General features: G+C 25.5%; 1 protein-coding gene across 1 annotated transcript; it reads left to right on the forward strand.

Annotated features, from left to right (window-relative positions):
- The first annotated feature begins 61 nt into the window (after positions 1 to 61).
- LOC132925514 (uncharacterized) lies at positions 62 to 2,059 on the forward strand. Its single transcript, XM_060989905.1, has 6 exons — positions 62 to 309; positions 381 to 568; positions 918 to 1,016; positions 1,339 to 1,574; positions 1,640 to 1,817; positions 1,902 to 2,059. Exons 1-6 carry the CDS (start codon positions 62 to 64, stop codon positions 2,057 to 2,059), a joined length of 1,107 nt encoding a protein of 368 aa, XP_060845888.1.
- Positions 2,060 to 13,179: the final 11,120 nt, after the last annotated feature.

Genomic DNA, 13,179 nt, shown 5'->3' on the forward strand with positions numbered 1-13,179 from the left:
AATCTAGATAAATTATATAACTTTAATTTGTACTTTACTTACAGACTATAAATAACATAAAATGAATAACAAGAATAACAAAAAATCCACAACACACCTAGTCATTAAATTTAAAAAAGAAACAGCAAATGCAAAAGAATGTATCGACCTTGTTCCTATCACATGGACATATGCCGAAGAAAATAAATTATATTGTAAATATCCTGAGAAAAATGAGTACTATACAATAGATAGGATGAGCAAAAAGTCTCTTAAACATAAAGCAACCTGGAGAAGCTTTGAAATTGAAATAGTAAAAGAAGCTTGTAAGTATGACTAATTAATCGTTTTAATTTAGAAGTTAGTCTTATATAACTTGTTTTATTTTATTCTTTAGATAGTTATGAACAAGGAGTAAGGCGAATGAGGAAAGCATTTTCCGAATCTGTGGTCTATATTAGTAACTTGGACGAACAACTTAGTTCTGAAGAAGAAGCAGATCCTATTGTTTTAAGTAAAACTAATCTTAAACATTGTTTTATGAATGTCAATACCAAATTAAAAAATACAGATCATGGAAAAATATCTGGTAATTTCTCTAAATTATGTGTACTGTTGTTAAATATTTTAATAATATGTATTGATATTTTATTTTGAATTAATTTTTTACCCAACAGATAGTGAAAGTTTGCAATCTGAGGTTTCTGGTACACATATAGATAATTAACAAAATTATGCCTCATCATCTTCGTCATCATCACCTAATTTGAATAATTTATCAAATATGTTTGGTAAGTAAAATGATAAATAAAGCTAATTGTAAATTTAAGTGTAAAGATTTTGAGAAATACATATTTATCATCCAATTTGAATTTGAATTTTTATATTTCAACTATAACATTTATTCAGTTTAATTTTCATAAATTATTGTGGATTAGAGCATTCAAGAGACAAAAACAATGATTCTTCTGTGGGTTCATCTCCAACATCGCTTAAAACTATGAACAAATTTACTGGGGAAAAAAATCAGGAAAAAGGTAAAACATTTTACTGTGGTTCATACTTTTATACAGTTAAAATTGTGAAACTGTCAGTTTTTCTACTTCTAAATAAACGTTTGTTTATCATTTTATTGATTGAATCTCAAAAACTTAATTTTCATAAGTCTCAAATTCCTATTTTTTTATATATATATTACAGCTGATACAGTAATTCAAAATACAGTAATACTTGAAAAAAATTACAAATATTGTCCAACGTGTGGCTCTGCAGGTTAGGGTATTATTTGATAAATATTGATATTTTTTAATACTTAGGTGAACTTTTTGAATAACTGTTTAATAAAAATATTCTTCACAGCTAAAGATGCCCCTTTATCGAAATCCCATCTTGAGTCAATGCGAAGAAGTATTGATTACCGCATAAAAGAAGAGGCCAAAATAACAAGAGCGTTATTTACTGCAAGTAGTAGTTATGTTGATGTGGAAAAAATATTACAAGAACAAACTATGACTGATTTGCCAAAAATGGATCTATCAAGTTTTATACATTTTGATGATGGATTGAAAAATGACATTGAATTATTCAAAAAAATGGTAAATATAAATTCTTAATAATATGTATAATTGTCTTTTATTCTATTCTATTTTTGTTTTTTTAGAAATGTTTCATGGCGTTGAACGTAAAAGGTACTATGAAATTATCTGAAAACCTAACAGCTGTAATTACGAAAATAATATCGAAGGCTGTGCAACTTCAATATAGTGCATTCGGCAGAGAATGCAACGGTGTCAAGAAATTAAACTTCTCGGAGACTCAAACATACAAATTGTTATTAGGTATAATAATCTTAAAGGCTACTCTTAGATTCATAATACACATATTTCTGTCTTATTTTATGAATAATATATTTTTTCATTTAGAAGTGCTTTATACAAAGTTTCCTGATACCAACAACAAAGAGATATCAAACGTAATTAGTCGTTGGTTTTCCGGTGCGAAAGATAGAGATGGTGGTAAGAAGGAGCGTAGTTTAAAAAAAATGAGGTTGAATGAAAAAGATGATGTTGTCCTTGATTAATAATTTATATTAAACAATAATTGTTCAATTTTTTTTTTTTTTCATACAGTTTGTAATTTTTAAGTTGAATACAGTTTGTCATTTTTAATTTTAAAATATTATGACTATTTTTTTATATTATTAAGTTTTTTATGAATACAGTTAAATAATGAAGTGTTATTTAAAGACTTAAAGTATTCTGTATTCTTAAATGTTAACATTTTAAACATTAGTATACTCAATAGTGGACAAAGATCCAACAAAAAGGGGGGGGGGTTATGAGATAAAGATATTTTATAAAGTATAAAAAAAAAGAAGGTTTTATTATCTACTATTACAAAAAAAGGGGATTTTCTTATGAACAGTTGTGGGGGGGATGCAATTCCCCCCTTATATCTTGAGTACGGTATAAGCACTAATACCAGTATTTTAACAGCAATGTGTCAGTATTGACAAGTACTAGAAATCCGTTACAGAAAAGCGTTATCATTCCAGATATATGCCAGTACAGGCACCAATACTGGCTGCCAGTAGTGTGCCAGTATTAGTTAGTACTGGGGCAGTGTTATGCCCGTCGTGAATTTCCGATTGGGTACTACACTCAAAACAAAGTATTATACATTATAATACTTAATACAAAAATAACTAAAGGTATCTAATTAAATATCTAACTTTTAGTACCCATCGTACCTAAATCAAAGTTAATGTAGTTTAGAACCTAAAATCTAAATTTTGTTTAAGGACGAAAATGTAAATAATAAATATAAAAATTCAGCAAAAAAAAAAAAAAAGTTGTGTAGGTACTTACGTTTATAAATGTAAAAAATGAGGAAAACTAAAGTTTGACAAATAACATTTTTATTTCACTATGTATTACACATTTGTACTATGTATCAGAGGCGTAGCCAGTATTTTTTTATGGTGGGGAGGGGGCTAAATACTTTTAACTTAAGTTATTGAAAATCAAAAACAACAACAAGACAAAAATACTGATAAAGTGATAACATATTAACGTTGATTTCCGTTAACGTATTTACTATTTTAAATAATTAAAATTTGTAAGATAATTTTCATATTTAAATAAAAATATTTCAAAACAATATAAAAATACAGCCAATGGGGGGAGGCTATAGCACTTTTATCCCTTTATCACTTTATCCCCCTGGCTACGCCACTGCTATATGTACCATGTTTATATTTCAACAAAGTCAATATTTTTAGTCATAAAACAAGAAATAGGTCAAAAATTTCTTAAAAAATAGTAAATTTGTAATTTTAATATAGAGTATTTGAAACGCATTTTTAGCTTGAAAAGTATCGTGTTAAACATTCAAAAAAAAAAAATGCAAATGCATTGAAATCAGAACGCTATTAATGTATATACCTATATGTATTAAAAATACTAAATTTTATAAAGTCTTCATTACTCTGCAGTATATTTTGTTTTACAATAACTTTACGAACTAAAATGTATATAGGTAAGCACTACGTATTTATTTGTTGTATGTGTTTTATTATTTATAATTATAACCATTTATCATTTTTTGGCATCAGTATCTCGTTGGTCTAATTTATACGTTGTGTGAACGACATTCGTTTAGAAATAAATAAACCTCGTAAAAGTGTTTTCGTATGACGTACACACACCCCTCCCCCACTTGTTATTTTGGATAATATTATCTTTCTTCTTATATTTGTAAAAAAAGGAAAACAAATAGATAATGTACCGCTTTATTTGATAATATACAAAGCTGTATATACAACACAATATAATAGATATTATTATGATCATCTCCGCCATTTCCGGTAATGTCGTTCGGGTTTGAGGTCCTTTCGCGCGGCGAACACGCACAGCGCACAATATATATATATATATATATATTATTACACAGAAACGAGGATTTTTCTTTTCTCGGTACTGGTGTACTATATTTTCTAAGTGACATGTTTTAGAGATAACTACGCGTTCCTTTTTGTACGCCCTATACATAACAATAAATTATTGCAGTGCAGACACGTTCCGCCGTGACGAATTCCATCACACACATACGAGTTATTAAGTATAATATATTTTACGCGCCAGTCCCTTTTGAGTGTTGAGATTTGGTGGCACAAAAAAAAAACTTGCCTACATTGTCCTCACTACATGCAGAGACAGCTGAACACAATAATATGTTCGGCATATGGTATACGACATATATAGCTGCAGTAGGGCGGAAAGGCATATACATATAATAAGTATATACATTGTATACGTACGTTATACGTTATATATATGTGTGTGTGTGTGTGTGTGTGTGTGTGTGTGCGAGTGCTTAGGTATTTATAATATATATAATATACACTGCACTGTACGATGGTGGTGTAATAAAATATACTGCGTGTTTGGGAACACGCGATTATAAAATAATATTACACCCCAAAAGAAACTGGTAAGACGAGCGAAAGAATGTCCTGTCCCGCAAAGACACAGTATTATCATTTTTATACTAGCATATTCTAGTATAGGTATATTATACGCTGCAGCGTGGGCGCGCGATATTCCGAAATAATAATATAACTGTATAACAATAGTAATCTAATTAGGGATCTTATATACATTTGCATGTTTTTTTGTAATTGTCGTAGATTAGTCTAGAAAATTATTTCTGAATTATAACTTTATTTTATGAAATGGCGAAACTAAATACTAAGTTTAAATATGCATATTTTTGCATATTTCGTCATATTTTAGGAAAAGTGCATATTTGAGCAGTTTTTAGCATATATTTGTGCATATTTTTTGTTATTTAAATTTATATGTAAGTACAATTTTCGGGAAAAATCATAATTGGAAAACGTTCAAAAATATTATTTTTAATAAATTAAGGTCGTATAGTCTGTTTACAATAGTTTATTTGTCACTTGAGAATCAACCTTTTTTATTGACAATATCGACTGTACCTACATTTGTATATATGCCAGTATTTTTTATAAATTATAAATTATAATCAATTTGTTTTTTTTTCACGATTTTTATCATGTCTCTACCTAATATTTACATTTTTACTTTTATAATTGTAATATGCTTTATGCGTTTTCAAAAATAAAATAAAAAATTAGCTGCATATTTTTAAGCATATTTTGATGATTATGACTGGATATATTTCGATAATTTCAAGTGCAACAAGTTCCGAACCCTAACTAATAATATATTTAATATTATATAATATGTAGTATATTGTTGTGTGTGGTTTCCGTTTTCCGCGGATAACGGCGCAATGAAATAATAATAATAACGTTGAATATACTTAACTGATATAACTATATAAGAGGTTATTAAGAAATATCTTAAATAATTTATCAATTTTTTGGCGGAAAACAGTTACGCTTGTAATGTTAACACGTTGCATTGTTCAGTATAATTATTTTTTTTTATTTTTTTTATGATGAAATCTGAGATTTTTTTGCGATATTTCGATACCTATAGTTCTAGTATTTCAGATGTCGCCAATAAGCGCAAAATATGAGTCAAACGCAGTACAAAAGCACAAAACAAAAATTACCTTTTTAATAACCCTCACATACATTTATAAATTATAAAAAAAAACCCAAGTTTTAAATGAAATAAATCAATGTATTATCTACAATATTCTGAATACAATAGATTACATATTATAAGTAGGTGATACTGTTTAGCTAGAAAATTTAACGCAATGTTTATGTAAAATCATTAAAATTTATTAATTAAAAAAAGAAACTGTTGATTTAAATGAACTTATTTTATGAAACAGATTGATTAATACCAATAATTATAGTTTATACTCGTATTGTATATTCCAGAGGTCACCAATTAATATTTTTAGGGCCACATTAGTAATCTTAAAATGTTTCGTTAGCTATCAAAATTCTAAGTACATATTTACATTATTTAAAAACCAATAATATTTAACAGAAATAATAAATTTAATACACATTTAATGTTTTCCTAATATGTGTTATTTATTCTTTATATTGTGATTAATCCCCCATTAAATAAATGTTAATTTATAATATTTTAAAAACCGTTGGCTTTTTTTTAAAAAATTATGTTATTTTAAACTATTTGTTATAAATCTATATATATATGTTATAAATATTGTAATTATAATGTTATATTTACACTGTTTTTCTGTACCACACTGTTATATTTAAATTGTAATTGGGATTATATTCCGTAAATAAAGATAAAGATCAAAGTTTAATTTATTGAGTTATGTAAAATCAAATTTGAAAATTGAAAGTTAGGTATCAACTAAAGAAAACATAATAGAAAATAGAATTTTCTGCTTTTCTTCTATTATTGTCAAGTTTTTGATGCCTGCAGTAGAATACCATTTTGTACACTAAATAACACTTTTAGATTTTATTATACGCAAAAATATGCTTTCAATCTAAAATTAATCTGTCTATAAAATTTACAAAAAAATATGTTTAAAAAAAATTCTTTTAGATTTTAAGTGAAACGATGTGAATGTATTTATTTTACAATGGTGTTAATTTTTTGTGTACACATTTATAGAAAAATAGCTTGCATTTCTAACTTGATCTATCGTGTAACTAATAGTAGGTATAACAAATTACCTAATACCTTAATAATTATTAGTATATACTAATAATAATATTACCTAGTTACTTTAATATCAATATTAATACTTCATGAAAAATGTGTAGGTATTTACTAGTACAGGTTGACAAGCTCACACTCCGCAGTTATAAATTAATTATATTTGAACAATGTATCGAATTGATATATTTGATAACAACGTATATTTTACGTCTTTTACACAAAATTAAATTTAATTGCATAAAATTTCTATATAAATACTGTTGCATTTCCACAGAAGATCGTGTACCTGCCGGCTATCATTACGATGATTATATTGACGAATGTTAATAGTAAAGTCCATTGTCTAGACAAGTGATTAATACTATAATAAAAAAAAATAATAATAAGATAGAGACCGGATTTATATGCGCCTAAAATCTTTAAATTAAGATGTTTTTATGCTTTATAATTTCGTCAAAATAATCCCTTATAAATATATATAAATATATATATATGCATGAATATTCTTTATTGGAAAAATATAATTTTTTTAAAAAATGTATTAAAAACCAAAAAAAAAACAAATAAAAGTATGTTTTATAATAATTATAAGATAATTTAAAATCAATCCTAATCTTTGAAAAAATTATTCAGTCATATAATCTATACTATACTGGGTATATAGTATATACTATATTTACTATATACTATATATGCTATATGCCTGTATATTGTTTAATTATATTTTACATGTGTGATTGTAGCACATATTTTAAATAATAAAAATAAAAATTAATTTTATGTTCAAAGCAGAAACTGACGGACGTCAAAAATATATTTTATAAAATATTCAAATTAAACCTCATTTCTAAAACATATTATTTTACACAAAACATTCTTTAAACTTGAAATATGCGTTTTTATGTGTGGACAAATTTTTATATCAGTTCATAGAAAAATGAATTCTCGTCGAAAAAGTGTATAATATAGTTAAACAATATTGCATACTCTTAGACCTTAGTAAAAATATGTAAAAATATAAAAATCTGGTCTCTGGTGATAACGTTTGAAGGTTTTCGGAAAATGTTTTTTCTCAACCTACCTACCAAATCGGAATAATATTTTACACAAATACACGATTGGTACTATAATACTATGGTAGTATACACGTAATAGTGAGGATAACTATAGAAGCCAACAATTTTACAATGATGTGTGTTTGTTTTGGGTAATATATTTATATACACGATAAATAATTAATAAAATACTTCGATTTTCAACTTTGAAAGTTGGTTTTGGATTGTAATTGATTATCTAATTTGTACTTTATAGGGGTATCCTTTTTCATAACGAAAATTTTTACGCAAATACAATTGTTATAGAATTTTTATTTTTATTACTAAATTTTTATATCATCATTTTTTATTTACGATCAATTTTTCAAAATATTTTGACTTATTTAAGGTATTTTTAAGCGTGACAAATTCTCATTTTTTTTTTTTATATAAAATATAAAAATCGATAAAAAATTATTCACTGGGTCAAAATTCTTAAAAATGTAATACAAGATTTTATATAAGCCGTTCTTGTTTCTATATAGACATATTAAGAATACAGTAGCACATTTTTTTATATGCATTTGAAATTAGAATTTTAACGAAATTCGTCAAGATAGCAAGTTATTGCATACTATTTTGTACCTAGTTAGAAATCCAAAAAAGCTTTTCTTTTTATATCTAAATTTTAAAAATTTAATACAAGATTTCTCATAAGTAAGGAATTTATATGAAAATCATATAATTTAAAAAAATATATGAAATAATCTATTTAAACGATAAATAATAACTATGTTAATTATTATTTTATAATTTAAATACATTATTCATAGGAGCTTAAAACTTTTACGTTTATTATATAATTATATATTTATCATGATATTATGAACTTTACTATTTCCAATAGCATTCTGAATTTATTTTAGGTTAATTTTATTTATACTATGAACCTATTTTTACTGGTTTATGGTGTTAAAGAACGATGTTATTAAATTCGAATTATATAAGTGGATATAATATTGTATACATATCTATACATAGATATTATTTTTATAATTAAATTCTAATAATAGTAATAATATAATAAAAGCAATATTTTCAAAAAAAAAAAGCATCGACCTACTATAATACTTGTAAGTTGTAATAATATAAATTACCTTAATAGCTATACAAAAAAAACATATGAAATATACTTGGCAAAGAATATTATTTTTTAAAATAATAAATGTAATACGATATCATCCTGTATAATAAAAAAACATTTTCTAAAATCCTTCAAATATTATCACTATTAAATCGATATTTAATCACTATTTAATCGCTTGTCTAGATATTTCTATTTAACATTCGTCTATAAGACTATTTTAATGGATAACCGATGGATGGCTCACACAACTGAGAAAACGCAATGCTATTTAAGACAGAAATGTGATTAAATTTAATTTTGTGCAAAAGACACAAAATAATAAATATGCGTTGTTATTATAAAGTAAAAGTAGAAATCTATTAGACATGTCGTTAAAATATAATTTAAAACTGGGGACTATGAGTATAATAATAAAATATAGATTTAAATTATTAATTCCCTGTATTTAGGATAATAGTGCGTATGGCAATGGTACGATACAACGATGTTCAGAAATATGCGAGTCCTTGACCGTAACTTGTTTACCGAAACGCAGCACATATTATATCCTATATGAATATTTCCATAGGTGCCTTAATGTACCTATACAAATTATTTATACTGCTAGAATAATAATCTTCTTCTTATCGTGTCCGGTACTGGGGCTATATTCTATTACATTAATAAATAAATACATAAAGTTATCTAAAAATAAATAGGTTAAAATATGAATATAAAATATAAAATAAATGTTTAAATATTTAGAATAATAATATAACATATTAACTCCTTAAATATTAGATATAGATGAAATAAATATTATACAATTAAATTGTTGAAAAGTAATTGTTTATTAGGTTTACTTCTAAACATATAGGTATACTCGTAGGTATATCTGTGTCATGTTCAATTAAAACGTATAATACCGTAACATTGACATATTATTTATTATTTCAGTATTTTATACATCTACAGTAGTACTATTAACGCCAAAACAGTATAATATGATTCATGTTTTCTTTAACATTATTATTAATTTTTATAAAATTCTATATTTATTTTCAATTGTATTATTTGAAACTCAATGGTATTACATACATATAGGGTTAAGGCTTAATTTCCATAGCAATCTTCCGAACTCCCCTCTCCCCAAAATATGCCATGTCGATATTGCTGAATTTGTACAGTTTGTATATTCGACAGTATCTGATCGTCTAGTTTTTCATTAAAAATGCAATTAAAAATATTTGTTTGTAGTGACAATTATTGAGATGTAATCGTTATAATCTTATATTAAACCCTAACTGTCACGGTCGTTTGAATAAAATCCATGAAATAAACAATGTTTCTTGCTAGAAAAGCATTCCCTGGCTGCGGCGTACTCCGTACAACAATAATTAATTCAACCCCGGCGGGGTGTATTACATAGAGTTATTTGGTCCTTGACCAAGAAGGGTGAGTACATTTTACCATTATGAAAACATTTATATTAAAATTACAAAAATTATTATCTATAAAAATAATATTTAATAGTTGTATATAATATATTATTATAATACAAAATGTTATTCGAATAATATACACATTTAGATATAAGCTATGTACTTACTGGGTTTTAAATTTTAATGCATACAACCTAACTCAGTCTATAAAAAAAGTTCTAAGTGGTGTAAGTAGTATCACCCCGTATTACCCCCTAACCTTATACGCCTTTGGTATAATTATATATTTCGTTTTCATCTCACAGATATCAGTTATTATTATATTCAGGGATGAAGATAATGTACTTGAAAATCAATATCACGATATTAGATACTTTTTTATGAAATGTCGCGGTAATAGACATTCGATACTAATACTCGATACTCGATACATTAAAATAAAGTAAGTCACGAGTTTTTATAGATGTATTATAGATATATAATATAAATAGTCAATATAGACAACATGCATTATAGATTTAATATTTTATTATTTTTATAATACAGTAGAACCTCGATTATCCGAACTCTCTATTATCTGAACTGCAATTAACGTATCTGAACTCGTATCCGCGGCCGGTTTATCGAATTTATCATAATAACTTTCGCTTTTGGTTTATTATTAGTACAATAGTACATATACATACCATGAATGTAATGTATGTAATTCTAATAAAATATTAAAAATAATAATAATAAATATGTATGTACATAATGTAAAATATTTAACTGTTTTAAAAAAAAATTTTTTTTTAATTTCCAATAACTGAACTTTAGCGTATCCGAAATTAATGCGGTTCCAATTGGTTCGGATAATCGAGTTTCAATTGTAGTAATTATAGTTATAGACAGAATAATTTAATATTTTAATCAAACATAATGCTAATACAAAATACCATTATATTCGAATTTTTTACTCTCTAGTTTCTTCTATATAGATAGTTCTATATTTATTTCATTTATAATATTTTTCTATTTATTTCAAATAAAAGAAGATTTACAATCGTAAACTTGAAATATAATGTTAACTATTGATTTGTAAATATGTATTTCAATTACCAAAATACCAACCATATGTTAATTAAAATAAAATTACTGAAAATTATTCGAATTACTATATGTTTGAAAATTAGTCAAATAATTTTTTATTTGAATGAAAATTGTTTTGAATGATGCCCTGCAAGTTTGATTACAGATTTCATTCGACACAAGTAAATAATTTTTCTTAATTTTTATGTATATTTTTAATTAGGTATTCATTATTCTGTAAAAAAACATAAACAACAAATTATTATAATATGTTATATATTTTCATAAACACATAAACACCATACTAGTACAACCAAGTATTGAATAATTTTAATAAAAATAATTTTGGTACGTTATTATGTAACATTTAGTTAATGCTATAATAATAGGCAGGCCAGTTAGGGTTATTAATATATTTTATTTTTATACAACTTGTTTTTTTTTTAAATAATAGTTTTTCGAAAATAATAACAAATAACTGAACAAGTAGGTAAATTACCTAATATTTGGAAAAAAATTTTAACGTAATAAAATAAATTTAATACGAAAATAGACATTTTACAAGTACAAAATATATAATACTAATCCTGTAAGCTAGATTAAAATATCAATAATATAATAATAACGAAGAACAAAAATACAAGTATAAACTAGTGTAACACTAGCTACTATTAAAATCTTAAAACTACTTTTTTAAAGTTGTTATCATTAGAAAAAAAATTAAATCTTACAAATTTATAATTTTAATTTATCACCGCAATACAAAATACTCGATACTTTCTATAACTGTATCATGGCCCATTGCCATAGGTAAAATACAAGATAAAATTGAATTTAAGATACTATTATATATCCAATATATATTACAGCCCAACCTTGAATCCCGATTATATAAACGCTGCAGGTATATATCATCAACACCGTATATAATAAAACGTGAAAAATAGTTCGTTCCATATAAAAATAATGCTGACTACTTGTACGGTGCTACTTCAGGTATTACAGCAGAGTGTGCTGTTGAGATGTGCAACTATTCTATCACATATACATTATTAGGACCTTTGGGCTTTGGGTTCACACCGCGGTAAACATTGCATATTGATTTCTATATTATTTTTATATCACCCCCGCGCGCAGTTTTTATACGGTATAAAACGCATTTTCGTGAAAATCTCGTACAAAATATGAAACGTATAGCCACTGTGCCCAGATAATATATAATACATGTAATGCACATAATATTATTGTGTGGGTAGTATTGATCGATGAATATATCGATATATATATAAACGTATATTATGGTATTATAATATATTATAATATGTATACCTACGGCGTAAAATATAAACCACATCGATATCATCTGCAGTGGCGGCGCGTTAGGGTAGACAATGAAACATTGTCTACCCAAAAATATCAAATATTCTAATTTTAAAAATGAGTTGTTTATTATATGCTAATATATTATATAAGTCTTTTATTTCTTCATAATTTTATAAATAAAATGTTATTTACACTGATTCGTTTCTATAGTGTGTCTGTGTGAGTAACGAGTGTGACTAAATATATATTATTAATAAGTATAATTTTATTTATATCTTATCTATACCGTAATCGCTACGTCGTCGCCGTCAAATCGGTCGAGACATATTGAATTGTGTCTCACTATTGATGACGGGCGTATGATATGATAAACGGGGAACGTAGTGGGGTATTACCAAAATTATATGTATGGAAGAGACATGTCTCAACGTAATATTTTTATAATTTAATTGCATTCCAACAGTGATTAATGATTAATGGCATGTGTTTAATGTTTATTATTTTTTCTTAATGAAGTGATATACATTTAAAACTTAATATGTCAGATATTATTGATATTA

This window comes from Rhopalosiphum padi, chromosome 3 (genome assembly GCF_020882245.1).
Source record: "Rhopalosiphum padi isolate XX-2018 chromosome 3, ASM2088224v1, whole genome shotgun sequence".
NCBI classification, from domain to species: Eukaryota; Metazoa; Arthropoda; class Insecta; order Hemiptera; family Aphididae; genus Rhopalosiphum; species Rhopalosiphum padi.

Bases quoted from the DNA above. Each gene is read 5' to 3' on its own strand.
- LOC132925514 (XM_060989905.1), top strand. From the start codon at position 62: ATGAATAACAAGAATAACAAAAAATCCACAACACACCTAGTCATTAAA. The intron at 569-917 runs GTAATTTCTCTA...ATTGTGGATTAG, and splicing joins AGATCATGGAAAAATATCTG to AGCATTCAAGAGACAAAAAC. The intron at 1,818-1,901 runs GTATAATAATCT...TTTTTCATTTAG, and splicing joins AACATACAAATTGTTATTAG to AAGTGCTTTATACAAAGTTT.